The 25,600-nt window shown below is 31.5% G+C and overlaps 1 protein-coding gene across 1 annotated transcript; it reads right to left on the minus strand.

Moving 5' to 3' along the window:
• Nucleotides 1-8,604: 8,604 nt before the first annotated feature.
• On the minus strand, nt 8,605-14,945 carry LOC114256813 (protein NEGATIVE GRAVITROPIC RESPONSE OF ROOTS). The gene is made up of 5 exons (XM_028196492.2): nt 14,607-14,945; nt 14,437-14,509; nt 11,095-11,645; nt 10,213-10,390; nt 8,605-9,131 (listed from the first exon to the last, which is right to left on the minus strand). Exons 1-5 carry the CDS (start codon nt 14,610-14,612, stop codon nt 9,112-9,114), a joined length of 828 nt encoding a protein of 275 aa, XP_028052293.2. The 5' UTR covers nt 14,613-14,945; the 3' UTR covers nt 8,605-9,111.
• Between the last annotated feature and the right edge of the window lie 10,655 nt (nt 14,946-25,600).

Genomic DNA, 25,600 nt, shown 5'->3' on the forward strand with positions numbered 1-25,600 from the left:
AAGAAAAAAAAAACCAACATCAACAAGAATACAATCACAATAATCCACACAACAACCAACAAATTGTACATTCCAAAAATATCAACGACATTACGTTCCAATCACATTCCTACAGTATAGCCATCAAAACAAACTACACAAAACATTTGAGCCCGAGTGAATGTGTAAATTATGTAGCGTCGCGACATTTGTTCAAAAATATCAAGTCACTATGCACGCGATAAAGCAATCAAATAGAATTTAAGTAGTGTAAACTACGTAACGTCACGTCATTTGTTCAAAAATATCGAGTCACAATGTACGCGACAAAGCAAACAAACAATATCTAAGTACCATACTCCAAAATAGTCGAACCAAAACAAATTAATCTGTCAACGACGTTCAGCAAAAATATAATCAACCATCAAAATGTAAATTCAGAATCCATTTTGTAATTTCCAAAATTTCTGGGCTGATAGCGTTGTCATTTTCCTTCAACGTACTGTACTACGAAGGCCTCTGCCTGAGTCGTTTAAGAACATCTTGACCATTACTGCTCGTAACTCTAGTGGCGTTGTTTCTTCCATCATGGAGCCTATGTCGCAACCATGCACGTACTGCCTGATGATGTAGCAGACCAAGATTGCACAATCTGATCTGCAACCAGTCAACCAACCATATCAACGTCCCCGTGACTGTAAGAAGTTAATTTCTTTTTCAAGTAAAAAAAACAATAACACATAACCAGCACATTGTAACGACTTACATTTCCAAGCTCTGTTGTGGACAATCAATGACTAAAACAAGGGGTCTGTCAAAGTCTAGCATTCTAACAATACCGGGTGCCAACCGTGGCTAGACAAATTTTGTATAATATTCGTCCACCCACTGTTTCTACGAAATCAATTTAAATATACGTCAATTTTGTGGGATACAGATTTACATCATACTAACTAGAATTCATAACAAATGTTTTCCTGTAAAACATGCACATGTTTTACTGTAAAACATGCACATGTTTTACGGAATGGCAGTAACTAACAATCAAAAATTAATACGTATGGTAAAAACTAATTTGACGTTGACAAACTTACTACTTTCAGCGATTCATTGTAATGTTCATCACGTATTCCTCGCCTCGGTTTTAACGAATTATAATGTTTCCATGACCCGCTGACCGTGTCATACACCATTACAGTCCAGTGTTTGGCATGGTACACCGGGTAATGCGTGTATCTGTGTCCTTTTGCAGCTTTGATTTGCACATTCAAATATTTCCCCCGCGACAGTGCATTTGGATTCCTCATAAAATCCTGTTTTATTATGCCAGGCGTTCCAACAAGATCAGGTATCTTGGAAAAATTAAATGCACTTTACACTATGGGTGATGTTCGAAAGTATACGTCTACGTACGAGAAAATACATTCAATACACTTGCCCGAGCATACCCTGCTAAAAACATACGAACTGTCCCCAGCGTCTTGTCCGTCAATACCTTTTCCCTGCAATTCCATCAACATTGCTACGTTCGCGTCAATGACCTACACCAGTCAGCCATGATGTTATTTCTGTCACGCAAACATTTTTATACCAGAAACTCATGTTCGGAGTATGTTTAGAACATAATTTCCAGTGTGTTAACACTATACTTACGTTCCCTTGAATAGAAGATCTCTGCACTAAGTCACGGATATCACCGAACAAAATTTGTATACCGCTTTCACCTCCATCCCATATTACAACTCTATAAACAACATCACATCATTACCAAATGTACAAAATTACACACTTTAGCTCACATAGTTACATAGAAATGAAATCATATTCACATTGGTTACTCGTCGCCGTCAAATGTGTACACTATTTTCAATAGCATAATTTCATCTTCATCAAGCATGTTCTACACATCATGTTTTTTGCTCATTCCAAATCCTTGCCATGTTTTATTTCCAACTTCAACATCCTCAACATCATATATTACTTCAGCACCAACAGCTTCCCTATTACCCATTTTCCATTTCTGTTTGCCACGACCACCTAAAATGGGGTAATCGTAGTCACTTAATCGAAATTCACATCGTGCCTTGCTCTTAACTCTCCTCGCCAACGATGGCATATCCGGGCTAGGTCTGATGTCTTCCAACCTGTAAGTCCTGTTCATCGTAACGCTTTCAACGTTGACAAGGTTGTTCTCTTGTTCAGTGACAACAACATTCTCAATGTCACAATCAAACGATGACGTATCCCAGTTTCTATTGACTAACTGTTCATCACCCAATTTACCAACCCAATCCATGTCTGTAACATCATCTGTGCTGGCAGGCATGATATTCGTATTTATTCCACAACCATCCGCCAGATTTTCACCACTACCAGTAACTGACACATTTTCAGACTTGTTAGTTTTGCACGAATTATTTTCCCATGCCGCCTGTTCTTTGTTTTTCTCCTTAAAAACTGTCTGTGTTACTTCGTGAACCTCACACTCATCCACATGGTCTTCCAAAATTGTTATCCTCGCTTCTAGCTTTTGAACTTGTGTCGTCAGCCTCAAAATTTCAGCATCTTTCGCAACAATTACACTATCGTAGCCGATGAACAGGTTGGTGGCATGTGCACCTACTAATCTCTCCATCGCCGCAACTTTAACATCCACATCACGCAAACGGGCAGACTTCACACAAACTTCCATCTCCAATTCATTAATTCTCTGCATAGCCTTTCCTAACTGTTCGGCTGCGTCATTGGTGTCTTCACAAACAGAACCCCCAGGTTATGTGCTTGCCAGTTCTAGTAGATCAGGAAAGAAAACCGGGCATGATCTGTCATTTGCCATTCGATTAGTATTATTATTGCTCGTACCATATAGCTTTGTGTTGCGAGTTTCTTCATTCTTGTTGGCGGTCGTCCATTCAACCTCACCACCATTGGGTGAATCTAGCTGCCAACAATTTAAACTGGGTTCAGCAACGTTCACAACAACATCAGGGGCATTAGCAGACAACTCATTCCACGTACTAACCGGCTCCACTACCAACACTTTTCCTCCCCCTTCCACACTGCCTTCTGCATCCGGCGATTTCTCAACAAAATACCTTTCGAGGACAGTCCCAGACAGTTTGTTAGGATTAACCTGAATGGGGGAAAAAAAATTTGTAACATATATTAAGTACAAACCAACCAAACGTATATCACATGCCAACAGTAACTTCAATGTCATATCTCAAAAGAACCCTCCACCGATAATTCCACGCTTTTCAGTTTACCGATTAATTTTCCAAGGTCCCACCGACAAAACCGTGGTGCAACGTTCGGTCTATTTGGCTGTGTAATGTCCGTGTGCTTGCAAATCAGAAACTACAAACAAAACAACAATAGCAAATGGTTAATCATAACGTCAACTACTCGTACTCAATCAAACTGTTAATGTTTTTAGAAGCTAAATGGTTTTTCTGGGTTTTACATCATAATCTTACCAGTAACGCTACGACACAACCAGTGACCCATTTTGGCTTGCTGTGCGCCTCATTCAATAAAGAGACCAGCGAGTTTCGGATTGTTGCAGTCCAATCATACAACCTCTCCAAGTTATCGATAACCCGCACAAACGCCCAACCAATGGACTCACCTGTTGTGAGGAAAAATAATTTGGCACATATGTACAGGCACATCAGCTTTGCAACATCTTCTTCGTCTCGCTCAGTCTTCCCACGCATTGCCACTACAAGCGCATCTTTGATTACCTTCGACGAAATCCGGTTGACGTTAGGACGTCTTCTTTGTATAAAATCTGCCGGTTCTTTACCAACATGCGACAAATCTAACTTCTCCCTCCCACATTGCAAACCAAATAATAAACGGATGTCACTATTTCGGATTGGTAGCCCTATCCCCCCGATGTAAAATTTCTCGTCAATAGGGTTATATGTCTGAATCACACGGCACACCGTCGCATCACACTTCTTATATGCAGCCAAATCCAATTTATGCACTCGGATTGCGTCAATCATGAGCCAGAACGGGATTTTGTGTAATTGCTTTACATGACGATCGTTGAAATCAAATTCTAACACGGTTTTCATAACGCCGGCAATGTTAGACCGGTACATTACATTCTTCATGTCGACAAAAGCTCTTCTTGTAGGACGTTTACCAGTCCTGCTTGTCTTGAATGGCAATTTTGACTGCTTCCTCGCAGCTAATCGGGTTGACGTTTGTACAGAAGATCGTGACTGTGGAGATCTGCATTTTGTCTTACGTTTCGCACGCTGCCGGCTTCCACTACCTGCACAACATTAACATTACTAAATTTGCACCATCAAATAAACCTGACTCACAATAACCATACACACTGAAAATTCACTAACATACAAGGTTACCTTTAATAATACAAAATTAATACAATCAACTAGCAAAATTAATTTTCAATTACCTTTGACATAGTAACAATACAAGATTTGTTAGTAAATTATTTCGTAACCCAACTACCTACCAACTCCTATGTAACCCCACATTACCACGTCACCACATCCCACATATATCAGTTTGACACACCCCATTTAATTCTACAACCCAATGTAATTCAATTAATTTTGAAATTTACAATAACAGTGACAGAAGGTGTGGTCCATCACCTACAAAGTAAACACACAACTGACTGGGAAACATTATGGGAGGGACATACTGGTACAATGTTTCCCCAAATCAATACACTGGTCCACCGTTAACATTGCCACTTCAACATTGTAAAACAAACCAATTTACCCATTTCACCAAACACCTACAAATAAATTAACATATTCATGTGAACAACACTAGAATGGCAATTGACTTATTATCAATCCCCACCAGATCTTCTATCCACAGTTCAATAGTAAACAGTACGTATTATTACCAATGCAATGTCTGCCCAACACAACATAATGTTCCACCTACAACATTGCCATTTCAACATTGGAAAAAAAAAAATTCGGCCCTTTCCAAACATCACTTTGACTAACTTAACATTGACTTATAGCCCTTTCCATCCAATCAAAATCAATTCCCAACTCCCCCACCATCATCACCAACGCACCCAAAACAGGGCTCCACCACAAACATATAAAAAAACACAATTAGGCCATCCCAGTAGACAACTATGAAAGCAATGTTTACCCCGAACAATTCCGTGGGACCACGGACAATAACATCAAACAAAACGACAAGATGCACACAATATCACACCATAAGTTACATACCTGTCGCCATTTGTTTCCGCAAGGATTAACAGCGCCAAAGCTTTATTTCTGTCGTATTCTACGCCAACCACAGTTCTTCACGATGTTCACACCCAAACTCTGATGTTGCCAACACCGTATTTCCACGATTTAGGTTTTCCACAAACTAGGGTTTTACTCGGCAATCGAATGTCAAATTAGGAAATCACATCAACAACCCAAATCTTAACAACCAGTCTCTGTAATCTCGGATTTGGAATCGCTTCAACATCGGAAACACGGTCCCACTCCAGAAACTACCTCCCAAATTCACTCACACTACATTCACGTTTTGTTTCGATGTTGCCCTCTTTGGTAAATTCAACAACAAATAATACCCGTTATTTACCCCTTACTTCAAGACACGTATTCCACAAAGCATGGGCTTTAACGTCTTTAACATTGGAATGGGATTTATTAGTGTTTCAAAATAAACATATGACTAAATGGTGTAACATTTAGGGCTGGTTTGGCTTATCCTATATAAGCCAAAAAGTTACTCCAAAATCCAAAAAGATATCACTAGTCAAAAAAAAAAAAAAAAATCAATTTTGTTTCCAAAAAGTACACACCGAATTCAATAAAGTGCGGCTGCTGTGTGCGTAAGTGAGAAAAAAGAAATGATTGGGTGTGATTTTTACACACACCGTTGTTTGTCCCATGGGGGTCATCATCGGTCCCGTTTTGATAATCTGAACCGTTCAATGTGTAGAAATCATCGAGTACTATATGTCTAAAAAGAATCACATTGATCGAATATCGATAACTATATAATCAAATCAGTTATGTACAACAAATGGATAGTGTTATAATTAATGATTGAAAAATAAATAAATCTGATCAGATAGCTATCGATATCCGATTAACGTGATTTTTTATAGGTACATAGTGTTCGATGAGTTACACACATTGAACAGTTCAAATTATTAAAATGGGACCCGTGATGACCCCCACGAGTCAAACAAAACCGTCCTGTGCTTTGTACAAAAATTAACCAATAATTTCCAACTCAAATTACACAGCCGGTTGTACAGCCGGTTGTACGGCTAGGGCCCACTCCTCTCTTATCATCTCTTACACACTTTTTTTATACAATTTTTTAATACACATTTTTTCATAAAAAGTTAAAAAGTTAACCCAAACCTCTATATTTATTTTTTGTCTTTTTTAGTCCAAAAAGACAAAAAGTGCACTTTTTTAGGACATTCCAAACCAGCCCTTACTAACTTAGGACTTATTGGTGTTTTGCCCTATATTATATTAAATTCAATAATATTTATATTATATTAAATTCGATAATATTAAATTAAATTCAATAATTATATTATATTAAATTCTAAAAATATATATTAAATTATATTATGTTAGATAGACAAAAGGGTAAATTGGACTTTTTACATCATATCCCAACCAAGGGGATATGATATAATGGGGGGTGGTATTGTATATCCTCCACTTTTGGGGGATATACAATCCCATCGGATATTATATCCCCTTCAAAAAAAAATTGCAAACATGGGATATATGAACCCCACCGGATATAATATCCAATCAGAATCTTCATATTCCCCAATCAAACAGGGCCTAAGTGCTTATCTCTATGACTGCATGGGAGAATTGCCGTGGATCAAATTCTTTTTGGTTATACGGCTCTAAAATTTTGTAAAAATGATAATATTTGGAAAAAAAATAATAAGATGCTTTTTTTGAGGAAAAATTGCTTTTTATTTTAGTGAAAATTTTAAATTTTAATACATTTTGTAAAATTTAGGGTTTTCAAATATAAAAGATTGTGATACAAAATTTAAAATAAAAATTTACTAAAGATAAAAAAAAAAAAACAGGAAAATAAAAGTTGGCCTAAAAAACTTTTCCAAATGAGGTCAAAGAGAGATAAAAGTTGGGGGAAACCATAGAAATTACTTCTTGAAATTTTAAAATTGTGTTAAAAAAGTTAGATATTCATTTGTTGATCCTCAGGACTTGGACTTGTTTGGCATTTTTCAAAATTCTACTAGCAAATGTTGACTTTTGATGTTTGGATTGAAAGTGTTGAGGTATCGGAAAGAAAAAGGTCGACCTTGTTTTTCATTTGCCTTTTTACTTTTAATTTCACTTGACTTTAATTTTAATTAAATTTTAGATAATTATATATATATATATATATATATATATATATTCTTGATGTCTTGCGGTAAAACTACAACATTATGATTAAAAATAAAATAATAAAAAATATCATTTATAAAGCAACTTAAAAACAGTGAATCAAAATATGATGAGATAAAGTCAATCACAAAATTAGGTTTTTTTATTAAAAAAAATTAATATAAGAGGTTTTAGCATAGAAGATTTTTATGGGTTTCGTGTGGAAAGCTAAGTTTGGGATTTTTTTAGCGATTTTAGTCATAAAAAATAAAATAAATTTTTTAGTCTAATAAGACAAAATATCACATCTAACTCATAATCATTACATTATTTCTCTCACAAAAAAATCAAAAACTCTTTTCAAACGAAACTTTTTAGTCCCAGGCTAAAATAACAAAAAAGCTAAAAAGTCAAAAAACTAACCCACTTCCCAAACGAACCCTATATATATAACTTATAATCAGATTTAAACTCTTCAATTCTTAAATATTCGAACCAACCCAATCACGAGTCACAGATTTGTTTGTTAAATCCACCCTTCTTTTATGAATAAGTGTTATACATATATACAATTTTTTTTATACAAACAATGTGGTATATTTGGATATTAAAACCACTCTTTATTATCATTCTAATATAAAATTTTGTATGGTTAATCATTTTCATACCGTGTGAGCCAAATGATTGTTTGTTTGCAATAGCCAAATTTGAACATATGAGAGCATAATAGAATGAGGAGTGGGGTTGTCTCAAGTCCATTATACGAATTGGACAGATTCAATCAGGCCCATAATGATGATTCAATCCATTGATCTTAGATTTTAGTATACAAGCAATCAAACCCCCCCCCCCCCCCCCCCAAAAAAAAAAAAATTAAATTGATCTGATAATTACAATCACATAATTTCGTCATATTTGTGTTAAAAAAAACATACAACAAATACAATTTTAAAAACAAGATATCCATTTTTATAGATAAATATAATCAAATGATATGATTATGATCATTAAATTAATATAATTTTTTTAATTTTTTTTTTTATAAATAATCTACACGAAAGCTTAAAAAATTAATGAATCACATCATTAAAAATAGGGCCTAAACCACATGCCCAATTGCTTCGTGGCAATGCCAGAAATTTGCCACAATCTTAATAACTTAGCAAGAGATAGTAAACTACACAAGAAGAATAAATCTAGAGAAGGTCAAGCTCAATATCCCTCAGCAATATGCAATAATAATAATAATAATAATAATAATAATAATATTACATAACATGTGTTGTACCAAATCACATATTACAAAACAGATACAACCATGAAAAAAGATGAGAAAATTGCAAATCAAGAAGTAGAGACAATAATTGTAAAAGTACGAAAATGTAAGTGACTCTTCTGTGTTCTAATTACTCTAGAGTACACAAATCTCACTCAGAGTACAAATCTCACTTGCATGTCTATATTTTACAATTGATTTTTCTATTTTTTACTAATTTGCAATTCCGAAAAAAAGATGGGGCAATACAATCCACAAAAGAAAGAAATTGCTTCAAATGTATATATATTGGTCACCATTTTTTCCCTTGGAAAGTACTTCAACTTTTGCCATGATCCCAATAATATATATGTAGGAGTGTTCCAATACCTCTCTCTTTATTTTGGTGGAGCTCAAGAAAACAAGAGTGTGTCTCTTATATGCAATTTATCAAATGTTATGATGGAACCATATCTAGATCTCTAGAACAATATCTGCAACACACAAATTAAATTTCATTATTAAAAGCAAAAAAATCACTCTATCAATTTCTCAATAATCAACACCAAATATTTTGACACAAATATGCCTAAAAAACACAAAACAAAATTATAACTCAACATTGAACCATAGGCAAAATGCGTTGGTGGAAATGGAGGCAATTGAGGGCCCGTTTGGGAAGAATTAAAGTGGGCTTTTTTGGCTATTTTAGCCACAAAAGACAAAATAGGCTATTTTAGCCACAAAAAACAAAACATCACATCTAACCCATAATCATTACACTCTTCTCTCACAAAAAAAGTCAAAAAAGCTAAAAAGTCAAAAAGTCCTTCCCAAACCAAGCTTTTTAACCCAAGCTAAAATAGCCAAAAAAACTAAAAAGCCAAAAAGCCAACTCACTTTCCAAACGGAGGCTCAGTATGCTCACTTTATCCTACATAGAGATGACATGGGCCGACATTATTTGCAGTCTGGCCCAATTTGACATTGGACTTAATTTAATTTTTCAAAACCCGATTTTAAAGAAAGTTTTAAGTTTTAAGTCAGTAAAGTGTCCACTTTATATAAATATGAACTATTAAATGAATTTGGCCATTTTTCTTATTTTGTTATTTTTTTTAAAATTTTGTAGTGTAACTAAATATTATAAAAAATAGTATTAATACTTTATAAAATTCTTCAATTTAAGCACAATCCAATTTTATAAGTCAAAATATTTTTTTCGAACCTTCAAAATATTAAGTTGAATTGGACAAGTTATTGGTTCGTTTGGGAAGTGGGTTGGCCTTTTGATTTTTTGATTATTTTAGTCTGGGACTAAAAAGAATGACTTTTTAATTTTTTTGTAAGAAAAATAATGTAATGATTATAGGTTAGATGTGATATTTTATCTTATTATACTAAAAAACTTATATTATTATTATTTTTTTTTGACTAAAATAGTCTCAAATCCAACCCAATCCCTCTTCCCAAACGAAGCCTATAGAGGTGATGATTAGTCCCAGAATGCTCCCTTCCTCTCCCCTAACCCATAAAAAAAAGAAAAAGAAAAAGAACTGAAAATAAATAACTTACATTCAGAATCGGTTTTGACCCATTTAGATCGATCATTTGCCATGTGTGTTTCTTCTTCTTCTTTATTAGTATTATTATTAGTCTTTGAAGACTGTCCATCCTGCAAATATTTCTTCATTGAAGATGCTCGAGATGTATTTTGAGGGTACATCTTCTTTGTAAGCATTGTCCTCAAAAGCTGCAGCCCAAAAATTGAACATATTATTTAGAAAAATAAATATATAGATGAATTCAACTTAGAGTTGAAGCTACACTATAAAATATAGTTTGTGTTTAGTAAAATTTGTTGGGTTAATTACATTTTCCATCTTTATAATTTAAATTCAAATTTTACTTTAATCCCTATAGTTTTAATTTGAATAATTCAACATCCATATTTTAAACCTAATTTTAATTTGGTCATTTCTTTTAAATTTTCGTTAATTTTTTCTATGTGTGCACTTTAAAAAATTGACAAATATTTTAAAATTATTAATTTTAACCTTTAACATGAGTGAAAACACCAAAATAAAACTAGATTTAAAGTATACCGACAAAACTGTTCAATTTCAAATAATAAAGACTAAAGTAAAATTTAAGTCAAATTAAAGGTGTAATTAACCTAAATACTTTATAAAAAATAAAAAACCTTTAGGACGAATGGAAAAATTACAGTTCAATTCATATTTTCAAAAATATTTAGAAATAAGTGATAAATTTTATAAATATTAATAATTAAAATCATAATTTTGTAATATATTTCCCCCATTATCACTAATATCCCCATCCTTCTAAATTATACTAGACTAAAAATAAATAAATTTAATTTTTTTTTACTAAAAATTTAAAAATTCAGAAATAATTTTATAAACTATAAATTATAATATAAAAAGGTGTACATACCTTCTCCATTCTGGACTCTTGAAGGGTATCTCTCAAGCTGGGAGCGGGAGCAAACCCACTTCTGCAAACAAACATCTTCTTAAGAAGAAAAGAAATCGATTTCTTCCCAATCGCCTTTTTATTTCTTTCCATACAAACATCTTTGCACCTATCAATTATAACTCTAATTGTCCGGTCTATATCATCATCATTATGATCCCGATCCTGATCTCTACCGTCCGTATTGGCACAAATTGTTGTAGAAATTCGACGATCGACTTCCAAACTGGAAGGACAGTTGAGAAATCTGTCTAAAGGGAGATCTGAATTGTTTTCTACTTCGATTTTGGGTTTTCTTCGCAAAAGCTTGGTTAGTTCCTTTTGGAGTTGTCCGACTTCTTCGGGAGTGAAATCTGATAAATCGTTTTCTGGGGAAGATGGGATTTGTTGATTTTGATGACTGGTTTCTGGGTTTTGTTTGGGAGGGTTTTGATTTCCGAATGTTCCGATTGCTAGGAGGCCCTGTGGCCAGTCGCTGAACTCTTCTTTTGGTGGTTCTTGCTTTCTATGATCTACACAAAAATGGATTAATAAATAAAAATTAAAAATTTGTGACAAAAATCTCGAGCTGAATTTAGGATCACTTGTTGCTCAGGTAGATCAAACTTGTTGATCAAATTTGTATTAGCTAGTTAGTTAAAAATAAATTTATAAAAAAAGTTAATGCTAAAAAATTATTATGCACATTTTTAGCTTTTTCGTTTATTCTAATGAATTTGAAATAAAATGATATTTGACAAAATAAAAATGATTTTGTCAAATAAATCATTTTTTTTTTGTATGTTTTTTATTTTTTATTTTTTTTTAAAAAAAACACCTCAAAAAATTAAAAAGTTGACATTTTTTTCCTACTTTTCAAAACAGGAAGCAACATTATGAATTTACAAAAATACTTGAAAAAAAATTATAATTTAAAATATGTGGATTTATTTTTGAAAAAATTAGTAAAACATCCCTCTCTAACTTTCGATAATAGGAGATATCTAATATTGTTTTTTATTAATTAAAGTCCCTCTATAAAATTTTTATGTGATCATACTTGAGAAATTTCAAAATTTCTCTCTAATCAGAAATTTCTTTGACAACAAAAATTGAAATGTCTCTGTATCACTGCAAAAGTTCTTTATGTCGAATTTTTTCTGAGAAAATATTGAGGGATCTCAATTATTATGAAAATATTATATGTTATTTATCTTACAAATTTTTAATATCAGGTACCTTAAAAAAATTTCTTAATTTTTTTTTTGGTGTGTAATTCATCTCATAGTAAATTTAAATGTACATTTTCAATTTAAATTATAAACACTTCTCCTATGTAGTTTTTTGAGTAGGTAAAATTGCAATGGAAAGAACATGCACTTATCAAGAGTGGAACCATTTGACATCTTATTATAATTTGTTTGATGTTGTGTAAAGTTACATATATTCTGTATGACAACCAAAAAAAAAAAAAAATTACATATATTCTGCATATTGGCAAGGGAAAATTACAATAAATTGAAATAATCTTAAAATAATTACATTACAAATGAAATCTTCTTTTTTTTAACAAATGACACACAAAAAAGCTTACATCAAACATAGAAAAAAAAAAATACTATTATGAAAATGAAATTATTTTATCACTATCCAATTGAAATGTGATAGAAGGTGTTCCCAAAAAAGAGAACAGAAAAAGAAAAAAATTCACGAGCATGGTTAGGAGCTGAAGTTTTTAGACCTCAATTACTAAAAATGAAGGAATTTCTAGATGGGTCTTAAGGAATGATTGCCTAAAACCAATCAAATGTGTGGCTCTGGACTTAGACTATGTTTGGCATGGATTTTTTTTTGACTATTTATAAAAAATAAAATAGATTAAAAAGATAATAAAATAAAATATCATATCAAAATTATAATTGTTACATTTTTTTTTCTCTCAAAAATTTAAAAAGTCAAAAAAATCTTTCACAAATAAGATTTTTTAACCCCAGACTAAAATAGTTAAGAAAACTAAAAAGTTAAAAAAGACAACTCACATCCCAAACGAAGACTCATAGTCTTGTTTTAATGATAATATTACATTCAGAGCTGGACAATTTTGTCACCCCTGGACCATTTTTGAACTACAGACAAAATTCACTGTAAAACAATTTTCATTTTTTTTTTCTTTTTAAATTTAAATTTTTGTGTTTTTAAATTTTTTTCCCCTAATTTTGAAGTCTGTAAACTTGCCTAATTTGGAGGAGGATTGTATCCCATGTGGAAGCCTCCAACAGTCCCCCACAACAATCGAAGTCATCTTTTTTGGTTAAATTTTTAGAATTTATTTTTTTCCAAAAGTAGAATTAATTTAACAAAAATAAATAAACAAAAAATAATTTCATTTTTAGAAAAAATTATTTTTGGTTTCAAAAAGAAAAAATCAAATGAAAATGATGATTTTTTTTTTTTAACAGACTATGTTTTAATAAAAAACAAAAAAACATATTTTGAAAACTTTTAATCAAAGACATTGTTTTTTTTACTCTTCCTTTTCTAGTATAAATGTATCGATGCTACAATAAAGGCCAAGTGCAATATAATAGATGTGACTCAAATAATGGGTAGAAGCCTATTGAAGGAGGGTGAAGAAGAAAAAGAGTTGTTTGTTATGTGTATATGGATTAAAATTATTTATCATTTTTTTTGTACAATGATTTTGTTATGATAATCTGACAGTTCAAATTTAAAATTAAAATAAAATGACATCGTTGATTTAATATTATTTTGCTTTAATTTTGAACTCAAATCATTCAATTTATTTATTTTTATTGACGTTTTATTTTGTGTACAACAGGACTATTAAACCTGTCTAAAAAAAAACAAGGACTATAAAAGATAGAAATGAATGATTTCTGTAAAAAAATCAAAACAAATTTGTGTTTTAATAATATTAGGGTGTATAGGTGATAGATTTGGTGTACATACACCAAAATCAAGATTCAATTAATCTCAATCCAATAGTCTGAGCTAACTACAAATGCAAATGCAAATGCAATGGATACTAAAATGTAGAATTAAATTCATATATCAACCCAAAAGACAATTATCATGACATGTACAATATAGAAATCCATAGATTAGATCCAAACTCGAACCAACAAATCTTTACATATAAATGGATCTTAATTGGATCAAGTTTGGATCAATATTCAGATCTTGATCCAACCCATTGACAGCCATTAAAGACTAATCATAAGAATGTGATAACATTAAACCAACCAAAGTATATAAACCATCACTAGCATAAAAAAGTTGCATTAAATATAAGGTAACACTTACTAGTAGCAGAAACTGTATTCGTTTTTCTATTCCCTTGCCCCCCATTGATTTTATTTTGCACCCAACTGAAGAACTGCAACCAAACAAACCATAAGCACTACATTTCTAAAAAACACACACACACACACACACATATATATATATATATATATATGCAATATGTATCTCACCTTCATTTGCAAAGATGATGAAATCAAGAGCAGTTGAGGAGGAGGAGTGAGAGGAAGTGGTGGTGGAGTTGGGAAATTAAGTAAGATGGTGGTGGAGTTAGAGGAGCAGATCCTAGAAGCCAATGCGAGTAGAGCTTTCAGAAGTAATAAATAAAGAAGTGGTTATGTGAGGAAAACCATGGCCAAGCTGAGCAGCTTCTTATTGGTTCAAGTTCCTAAACAGTAGTCCATTTTTTTTTGACAAATCCAACTCTCCTTCCTCGCTTTATATTGACACTATCTGTATGTATCTATGTATATGTACATCTAAGTTCCAACCCACTCCCACTCTATTCTCTTGGCCTCCTTCATAGTCTCTTACACATATATATACCTATATATAAGTGGATTATCAATACAGAAACTAATTACAGAATCGTACATAATATAAATGTTGAAAGGTTAAAATTTTACAAGATTTGTTAGTAGTGCTTATTTTGTGAAAGCATAATGTTAAGAATCTTAAATATTTTATCAAATATTTTACTAAATGTCTCATATAACTGTTAAATTCACATGATGTGAGTCCTAAACCCATATGAAACATTTAATAAAATATTTAGAATCTCTAGTATTTTCTTTTTAAAAAATCTTATTTGTCCAATGGTTCTAAATCATGGTACTAGTAGTGGTTCAAAGTTTTTGGATTATGCCTTGGACATATCAAAATGAGACCTTATTCAATTAGCTTTTAGAATGTTGAGGCATTCGATAATAAAAAATATATATATTTTTTTTTGTGAGCTATAAGTGACCATCTAAGTAGGGTTGTGCAAAATACCGTCTAATCTGTTAAAATCGTACCGATCTGAATCAATTCGTACCGTTCTAACCGCTAACCGCAGTTTAAACTTTAAAATTTATAATCCGTCAACCGAACCGCTCCGCTTCGCTATAGTTAATACATATATATATTTTTTAACTTCTAATGAAATATCAATATAAAAATGAGTGTGAGAGAGAATTAAGATATGAAATTTATTACAAATTAGTAGTAATATATATGAAACATATTAAGTAAAATTACTTCGTGTTATATATCTAAAAAATATTATACAAATTAGTGTTATATATTATGTAAATACATGATAATTAGTTAAAATGTTCTTCAATCCGTCAATCCGCGAAAACTTGCCCAAACCGCAATTTGTCAATCCCCTAACCCGTCATTCGGTTTGTAATTTTATTCTCCAACTCTCCGAACAGCTTCGCGCACACCGCTATACTTAAGTAACCTAATGGTAGAATCACCTCTCCGTAATATCAAGACGCAATATCAATATTGCCATCGATCAAAGAATATTGATATTAAAAAGTATTGACGGATACATATTGAGAATTAGGCGTGACATTAGTACATTTAAAACGGTTAGATGCTCTATATTTTGGATCACTGGACTGGTACAAGAGATAAACGGTAGGGCAACAGATTTGAATTGATACATTATGGGACTTGACTAGTTTGGTGGGAATCTTTTACCGTGACAGTATATTCATCTATAACAATATTTAGTGTGTTTATTTTTAATTTTTTAAATATAATTTTTTAAAATTTGAGAAAATTAAAATTTTTATTTTTTATATTTTTTTATTTTTATTAAATATTTTTTAAATTTTAAGTAATTTTTTTTAGATACACCTTACTTAGATGTATCTAAATAGTAAAATATTTGTAAAAAAATAATTTAAAAACTTAATAAATACACACAAATACGAAAAATGTATTGAATTTTTATATATATTTTTTATATTTTGGTATTTAGTAAACTTTTTAAAGATTTTTTTCACAAATATTATATTTTTTATGTATATTTATGTTATGTGTGTCTAAAAATTTAAAAAAAAATGCTTAAAATATTTTAAAAAATCAGTTAAAATAAAAAAATATAGATAAACAAAAAATAATTTTTTTCAAAAGTGAATTCTAAAAATAAAAATCAAACAAAGTGATTAATTCAACAAAAAGTCATTACGCTCAACTTTTAGATCTATAGTCCATATGTATATATATATATATATATATGTAATCGATCTCCGCCTTCTTAAATTCATTGTAGGGTCCATTTGGGAAGATGACTTGGGTTAAAATAATCATATAAGCCAAAGGGGTCGTTTGGGATGTGAGTTAATTTTTTGGTTATTTTAGCCTGAGATTAAAAAGTCTCGTTTAGGATAAGTTTTTTAACTTTTTGACTTTTGTAAGAGAAAAAATAAAATGATTATGGATTAGATGTGATGTTTTGTCTTATTAGACTAAAAAGTTTATTTTGTCTTTTTGTGACTAAAAATAGTCAAAAAGTCAAAAAGTTTGGCATGCCAAACGAAGGCAAAATAGGCTATTTTAACTAAATAAAACAAAATGTTACATTTAACCCATAATCATACTATTTTTTCTCTTCCAAATAAATTTTTTTAATTCTAAATAATAGCTAAAAAATTAAAAAAAAATTAAAAAATCAATCAACATTCTAGACGATAGCTATATATATCTTTCTTTTGATTCAGATAGCTATATATATCTACTTAGTGTTGTCCTATATCTCCACAACCCACTAGCATGAAAAGACATTCTCTTTCGTATTAATCTATGTTTTTCAAGCAATAAATAATGTTTACATGGGGCTGAGGATTTTGAGGGGACTTATGTGACAAATGTTGCATTAGTACTCGTGGCACCTGTTTTATCCATGTGATCATCAAAAATAAATGCAAATTTTGAGGCAAACCTTTAAATACAGTGTGTATATATATATATATATATAAAGAAGAAGTTTAGAATGAATCTCAAAAAACATTTTAATCATCATCCAACGGTTGAGCAGGTGCCACGAGGAGCTCCCCAGATGGGATACATGACACTGTTGTTGTTGGTGGATGGAATAGCTTCATAGTTCCATCAACCACAACTCTAGATGAAAAATATCTCTTGATCAAATTCACAAGATACAAAACCGCATTGTTTTTAGGCCTCGTTTGGAGAAGTTAAAAGATAGTACCAAAAAAACTGTTTTTTATAGGAGGACTTGGCTTTAGTTGGAGACTTGGATAGTCTTCTAAATTTGAACCTCTGTGAGAGGAGGTGAAGAATACAAAGGCAAAGGTCGCACAAATTAAATTTTGTGCAAAACCATGATTAAATTTTATTTTATTTTATTTTTTTGTGTGGATTAATTGGAAAAAATCTTGTTAACATCAACCATTAGGGTACTTGTTGAGAAGTTAAAAAAATTGGGAGGGACTTTTCTCCCGTTGATAATTGAAAATGTTATTGGAACCTTATAAGTCCACCGCGAGATCACTACAATTATCTAAACCATTTGCATTGTAAAGTCTGTTGAAAAGATTATTCTTACAAAAAAATTAGATTATTTGAACAATAGTAACCACATGATTAGAACACATTTGCCATAAAAAAAAAAAAAAAAATGAGCGACAACTGTAATTTTAAAAATAGAACATTCATTATTTGGAAGACAAATGTAATCTAATGATGCATCTACAACTGTTCAATCAATCAGAATGATCTTTTTAACAAGTCAATGATATGAATTATTCAAATTATTGAGATGGATCTGCATATGATCCTATAAGAACCCAACATCTCCAATTGACAAAAAGAGAAGCTTCTCCCCAAAAAATACTTTCTTTATTGCACTCCTTTTGCACCATGTACAATCCTTTTAAATTTCTTAACAAAATTCATTAAAAATAATTTTGTTAATTTGTGTCCTCCAACCACAAGTTAAGAGGTTTAAAAAAATTACACATTTCTTATTGCATAAACAAGTAGGTCCACATATAAAAAAAAAATTGAAAAATGCTATATATATTTATATTTTGAGTTGAGTTTCTTTTATATTGAGATCTCAACATGAGAAAACTTGAGAAGCCTATAGGGCTCGCTATGGATTCTATTTCGATGATCTAAGTAGTTCATTTTGTAGGGCCCCCAATGTATATTATTCATAAAAAAAATTAGTTCGATCTAATATTCGTAACTTTTTCATTTTATTACAATATTTCTAAAAAAATGAATGACAAATATAGTTTTAAAATAGACCATCCATTTTTTTAGAGACAAATGTGATAAAATAAAAAAAGTTATGATTATTGGATTGACCTAAATTTTTTCATAGATAATATATATTGAGGGCCTTACAAAATGAACGGTTCAGATCATTGAAACGAGACTCGTAGTACACCCTACGGGCCCCTCAAGTTCTCTTATGTTAAAATCTCAACATAAGATAATCACATTTTCTCACCTCTAGACACAAATGAATTGATCTTATGTATATTTATTAATGTGAGTTTGTTTGGCTTGTGCCTAAGAATAAGAAAATAGAATTATATATAGTATTACTCTACTTAATTAGGTGGATGCAACACCAATTTTTCCATGCAAATCTAGAAAAAATTAATAGGATTACAATCACTAATTATTGATGAAATGATTAAACATCATTTTTACCAATTTTTTCATCAAATTTAAATTTTATACAACATTTGGTGAAAAATTAAAGATGATCTTAGAAAAGTTTTTTTAAAAAAACAAATAAATAAAAGTGCTATAATTCGACAATAACAACCAACTGAAGTATTTTTCTCAAATTTTGGATTCAGATTCTGTCCAACACTTTTTTAATCGCGCCATCATTTAACAATTAATCTAACAATCACGATTCAATAACTAATCATTATCACTAATTATAACCTTTAGATCAACTCCTAAATAATAAGTAAATAAAAAAAAGTGCTAAAGATGATCATCCCAAACTTTTACCATGACACGAAAAATATGAAGAATCTAACACCCTTTTTGGTCTCATGACCCTTAGTAACTCCTCTTAACAACTAAATAAAAAGAAGAAAAAAAACATATTGAAGATATAAAATACATGGATACTTTTAGCTTCATTGGTTTAGGAAATTAGGACCACAATTGGACTATCGTCAGCTTTTAAAAGGTTATATCAGCTCCTCATCCAATCCAATTGACCCTAACCAAACCTATTCTTCTCCAAACAATCTTGAAAATGAAGCAAATCTTTAGAATTCCTGAAACTTTTGATCCTCAATTTGTCACATCAGAATTTTCGCTTTAAATAGTTGTTGGGAAACAAATTGATATAATTTTTAATTTAGAAAAAATAATATCATTTGACTAAGAATTACATGAGACAGAAGATCTCATCGTAACGTTAAGATATCTCATTTTGCCAACCCATTTGTAACTTATTATCATATGCGTTTGAAACACTATGTTAATAATGTATTGACTACTAAGAGCGCAATAATAATAATAATAATAATAAATAAATAAATAAAAAATACGAAAATAGGCCATTAATTTGTTCTACTTTCTTTACTCACATTGGTCAGACACATCGTTAACATAATACTTTGGCCATATTAACCATCATTGTCCCACGCTTGTGAGCACTTCTATTTACACTCACTAACTTTTTCAGTACACCCACTTATCTCGCACAACATAGAGAACTTTATTCACACAAAAAAATGTTGCATACCGATAAGGTATCACAATAAGATATCACGTTACAGTGTTTTGTATACCCTCCACCATATGTTGTTTCTTAAATACCAACATAAATATAATGAATTTCACTATTAAAACCAATCACAGAAAAGGAAGGTAATTACTCATAGAGAGAGTATGGTAAGAGAAACAGTGTAAATAAAACCACAAAAACTCATGTTGTCAATAGGGATAGGATTATGGTACCCTCCCAAGAGATTGCAAAAACTTATGTCATAAATTGCAACAACCATCACTAGAACTCCTCCTGGGAAGATTACAAGAGTGGTGCCTCAACATATTTCTTTGAAAAATAAAAGAGTTGTGTATGTTCCATATTTATTAATTATTACTGTTTAAAAAAGAAAATTTGAATTTCAAAGATGTGCATATAAACATAACAAATCTGATCCAAAAGGGCACAGGAAACGTAGGATCCAGATTCCAAACACCTTTGTTGAGGAGCACTATGACAGTAGTATCTTCATGGATTTGAAGTATATCTTAAAATAATAAAAATAATAATAATAGACTAGACTCTTCCTTGATTACTATGGTTTACAAATGTAAGTGAAACCCCCCATTATTCTATTCCCTTAGCAAGATTGGACTATTCTCCTTGCATGTTCTGCTAAAATAATATATATATCTAGCTCACCATAAAAATATAAATAAAAATATGGTATTGCACCACTAATGCTATCTTCCTATTTTAGTATATAATTTAATAAAGAACATACTATTTTACAAAAATTCTACGCAGAATTCTACAAGAATGATATGACAGCGACATTCTTATCATTAAATATCATAGTGGACACATTTGTTTTAATGCAATCATTTCATGCCATTGTATATACATTTTTATTATTATTATTATATAGCATCACTCATCAGCATAGCTAAGAAAAGGAACAAAAATGTGCCTCAAATCATTATATATTTGAAACAAGGAACACTTCTTAAATGAAATCAAATAGCAGTACCAAAGCAACTGAGACTTGAGCAAACATTTGACATGTAGCTTTAAGACGGGGTTGGATCTAGATCTAATAAAATAAATAAATCTATTCTATTATACAGAGGGTATTTGGGGGTAAAAGCTGTCACATTTTTTCTTGTTCCAAAAATGCCCTCCACTTCAAATAACTACTACATTTTATAGCTACTAAACAACTTTTTATTCATCAAACCGTTCAAAACTACTAATGATTTACTTGAAAAAAAAAAAAAAAACTACAGTGTGTTTGGTTTGAGTGTTTTGAATTAAGTTTTTTAAAAATTTAATTTTTTAATTTTTGTGTTTTTTTGTTTTTAGTGAATATTTTTAAAATTTTAAACATTTTTTTTTACTTTTTTAGATACACCTTATTTAGATGTATCTAAAAAGTAAAAAAATTGTGAAAAAATATTTTAAAATTTTAATAAATACATAAAAATATAAAAAATGTACTGAATTCTAGTAATTTTTTTGTGTTTTTGGTATTTAGTGAACTTTTAAAAGGTTTTTTTCACGAATTTTTACTTTTTAGGTATACTTATGTTAGGTTTGTCTAAAAAGTAAAAAAAATTACTTAAAATATTAAAAAAATTCAATAAAAACAAAAAAATACGAAAAACAAAAAAATAGAATTTTCTAAAAAGTGTTTCTGAAAAAACACAACCAAGCATGGTGAGTCGGTTTTCCTCATTAAAGGTTGTTAAAGAGTTTTTTTCATTTCATTACAAGAAAAAACACTTTCTGTGACCAACATTTTGGTCTCGAAAAGTACCATATTTGGTCGCTAAAATCTTTTCGCGACCAAAATATGTTGGTTGCAAGTTGGTCGCTAAAGCCTCGTCACAGATAGTTTTCTGCGACCAAAAAAACCTTTGGTCGCTAAAAGTGACCATTCTTGGTCGCGAAAAGTCCAATTCATATTAGCCAAAAGTAAACTTTTAGTGAGCAAAGATAAGTTGGTCGCCAAAAGTCAGTGCTTTGACCCAAAAAAAATAATTCTTTTGTGCTGCCTGGGACTTGAACTCCTGACCAAGGAGTCACCATGCACCCAATCCACTATACCAATACCATGCTTCTTGTTCATATTTGTCAACAAATATATATAACCCATAAAAATTGGGTTATATATTATTTTACAAAACTTTTAATGCCTAAATAGAAAAATCGCATGTAATTACAGTAGTATCATTTTTTTAAAAAATTTATCCCGCCATAACTTTCCGGGACCAACTTTTTCTTTTTTTTTTGTCGCCAAAGGGTAATCTTTCGCGACCAAAAAAGCCTTTGGTCGCCAATAGTATACTTTCCGCGACCAACTTTTTTATTTGGTCGCGAAAAGGTGATCTTCTGCGACCAAAAAAGCCTTTGGTCGCCAATAGTATACTTTCCGCGACCAACTTTTTTTTTTGGTCGCCAAAGGGTAATCTTCCGCGACCAAAAAAGCCTTTGGTCGCCAATAGTATACTTTCCGCGACCAACTCTTTCGTTTGGTCGCCAAAGGGTATACTTTATGTGTCCAACTTTTTTTTTTGGTCGCCAAAAGGTGATCTTCCGCGACCAAAAAGACCTTTGGTCGCCAATAAGTATACTTTTCGCTATCAACTTTTTTTTTGGTCACCAAAAGGTGATTTTTCGAGATCAAAAAATTGTGGTCCCCAAAAGTTAAAAAAAAAATGGTAGTTCCCAAAAGTGTTTTTTCTTGTAGTGTTTATCAAACTACCCAAAAATTTAACGTATAATTGCAAACACATCGCGTTTACACCCACTGCTAGTGTATATATCCATATATCAAAGAGCTTATTTCCAAAATAGCTATATAAGAAGGAGAAATCAGTCAAAAATAAAAGGTGACAATCTAGGAGATTTTATAATTTTTATTCTGACATCCATTGGTTGAACTTGTCTAAAAACTCAAGTCTTGAGAGATTAAATTTTAGCTTATTATCAGTTAAAGACTTTCTGATATGACAATACAACTGTTGCATGGAACAATTAATAATCTAGACAACTAGACAGCCTATGGTACATTTGAAATTAATTAACTGCCTTTCCCCCACAAGCATCACCCCACAGCTTTTCCCCGTGCTGCCACCGGCAGCTGAGTAAAAGACAATGGAGTCCTCACAATCTTACCCATAAATACGAAATGCAACAATATTAGAATACACATCAGTATCAGTCATATAGTCATATATCAGTTAATATCGAACAATATATGCATATATCAGTGAATATCGGAAGTCTAAAACATATCAGTTGATACAAAACATATCTGCAGGTATTCAAAAGCTCTCTAGACAATGTTATCATGTACAACCTGTCATGTGGGACCCTACCATGCCAACAAACACCAATGGCTGTGATGGGTGGGGCCCCTAATTGGTGCAAGTGGAAAGGCTAAGTCAGTTTACGTGTCACGGCACAATAACTCCCATCAGATGATGTCGGACGTGTACCAACGGGTCGGGTTGACCTTTTCTTCTTCATTTCCAAATCTCCTTATTATTGGTAACTAAGATAATCACAAGAACACCTCTTTGATTTCTGTAAAGCTTTCCTGAGTATAGCTTTATGGTTGCAGATTCCAATATCTCTTTCTGTCTCTCTCTCTCTCTCTCTCTCTCTCTCTTTCTGTCTCTCTCTCTCATAACTGAGGTTTAACTTCTAAGGTGATTCCATCAACTCTCTCTTTAATAAAGCATGATAATTAATCAAAACAAAGGCACAGCTTAAGTGTTCTGTAACACTAACTGACATTATACATTTGTTAATTCTTTCAGTCAATCTAAACCATTTGATTAGTGGACACAATCTCTGCTTAGACAATTAGCATGTGACCATATGCGTATTATGAAAATTAGTGTCCGTTTATTATGAGTTCTTTCCAGAGAGATGTTGAGTACTTGGGGCTTTAAGGATGTTTAAGAATTCAAGAAGCAACCTATGTGTAAGATGTTCTTTGGTTAACTTATTGAACCAGCTATATCTTGTGTCTAATTCCAATGACTAATTCCTAAACCAAAACACTAATGTTTAAAATTGCAGTACAGACCCATCTAAAAATAATTAAATAAAAAAAAATCTCATTATGGTAGTTAGAATATAAAGATCAACAACTTTACTAGTAACAATGTTCAAGTGAAATGCACTAAAAAAATCATAAGAGAAGAGAACACAGTGCATGTACAAAGAAAATACATATGATGATAAAGATAATATGGCTCTACACAAGAAGAAAAAAATAGTTAGTCTCCATGAACTCAAATTTATGCAAAGGAAAATAGAAACTAGCAATGTAAGGACAATATGAAGAAAGCACAAGCGAAGAAGAGATAATTGCGAATGATTATACAAATAAAACAGCCATATATAAAAATTACTAAACAATCAGAAGCAGCAAAATAGAAAATTAGACTTTGTTAAACTGAATTCATCCAAATATAATATCTAGCGTCACCAAACACGTCACCGACTTGCTTTGAAGTTACCCTAAAGTCCCTATATAATCCTCGAGATGCATGTAAAGGGCAAGTGAAAAGAACTCTGGAGAATTCACTCCCACCAAGATGAAACTTCTTGTTCAAAAGAAAGAGGCCATGTGAGTGAGTACAACTACTAGCTGTCTAGGGCATAGGAATGTAACTATATTTCGCAAGGGATGACGAGATTTGCCAAATGTGGAATGTTTTATGCCTTGTTTGAATAAAGAAAGATACTGTAAGATGTGGACCTCTCTCCTCCATAAAGTTGCAGCCCCATCATGGTTTGACTAGCTCGTATTTCATTGGATCTTCAATAAATTTAATAAACAGATGATTAAAATAATAATAATAATAATAATAATAATAATAATAAGTAGTCTCATACATTAATCAGTCTTGCAATGTGATCCTCACAAACCTCATGTTCAAAGCTAAGAGTATGCCAACGCCATTTCAATCCTATTCTCAGACACTCATCAGTTTTTTTACTGTTGGTTTAGACATGGAAACGATAAGACCTCTATTCTAAGGATGTTCCACAGACATAACTACCAAAGCCCTAAGCTAAGGACCACACCAAAAAACGACGACCCCGAAAGTTTTAACCCTGCTTCAGGGATGACAGAACATCACAGACCCAAGGGCAGTAACATAAGACTGCAACCAAATATCATTTGTGTACTTGTAAGATTGGCAACTTACATAATGGACTAGCCATAACTGTAAAAACACATTGATAAAATTATAATGATATTCTCTTTAATTTCATATTATAATCAACCTAGAGCACATACACTTTGTTCTTCAAAATGTGTAATCTATGCGTTCCTGGAGAACAAATTCCTTCTAGGCCCCGTTTGTTTTCAGAGATAGAATGGAGGGGATTCATAGTGAGCGGATTAAGTAAAATTGTATTTGTTTTGATGATAGTTGT

Source organism: Camellia sinensis, chromosome 15 (genome assembly GCF_055761805.1).
Source record: "Camellia sinensis isolate YWXY chromosome 15, ASM5576180v1, whole genome shotgun sequence".
NCBI classification, from domain to species: Eukaryota; Viridiplantae; Streptophyta; class Magnoliopsida; order Ericales; family Theaceae; genus Camellia; species Camellia sinensis.

What these genes read in the sequence shown, in the direction of transcription:
- LOC114256813 (XM_028196492.2), bottom strand. An exon ending in GAATACAGTTTCTGCTACTA is followed by an intron (nt 11,646 to 14,436) that starts GTAAGTGTTACC and finishes ATTTTTGTGTAG; the next exon opens with ATCATAGAAAGCAAGAACCA. An exon ending in AAGAGTCCAGAATGGAGAAG is followed by an intron (nt 10,391 to 11,094) that starts GTATGTACACCT and finishes TTTGGGCTGCAG; the next exon opens with CTTTTGAGGACAATGCTTAC.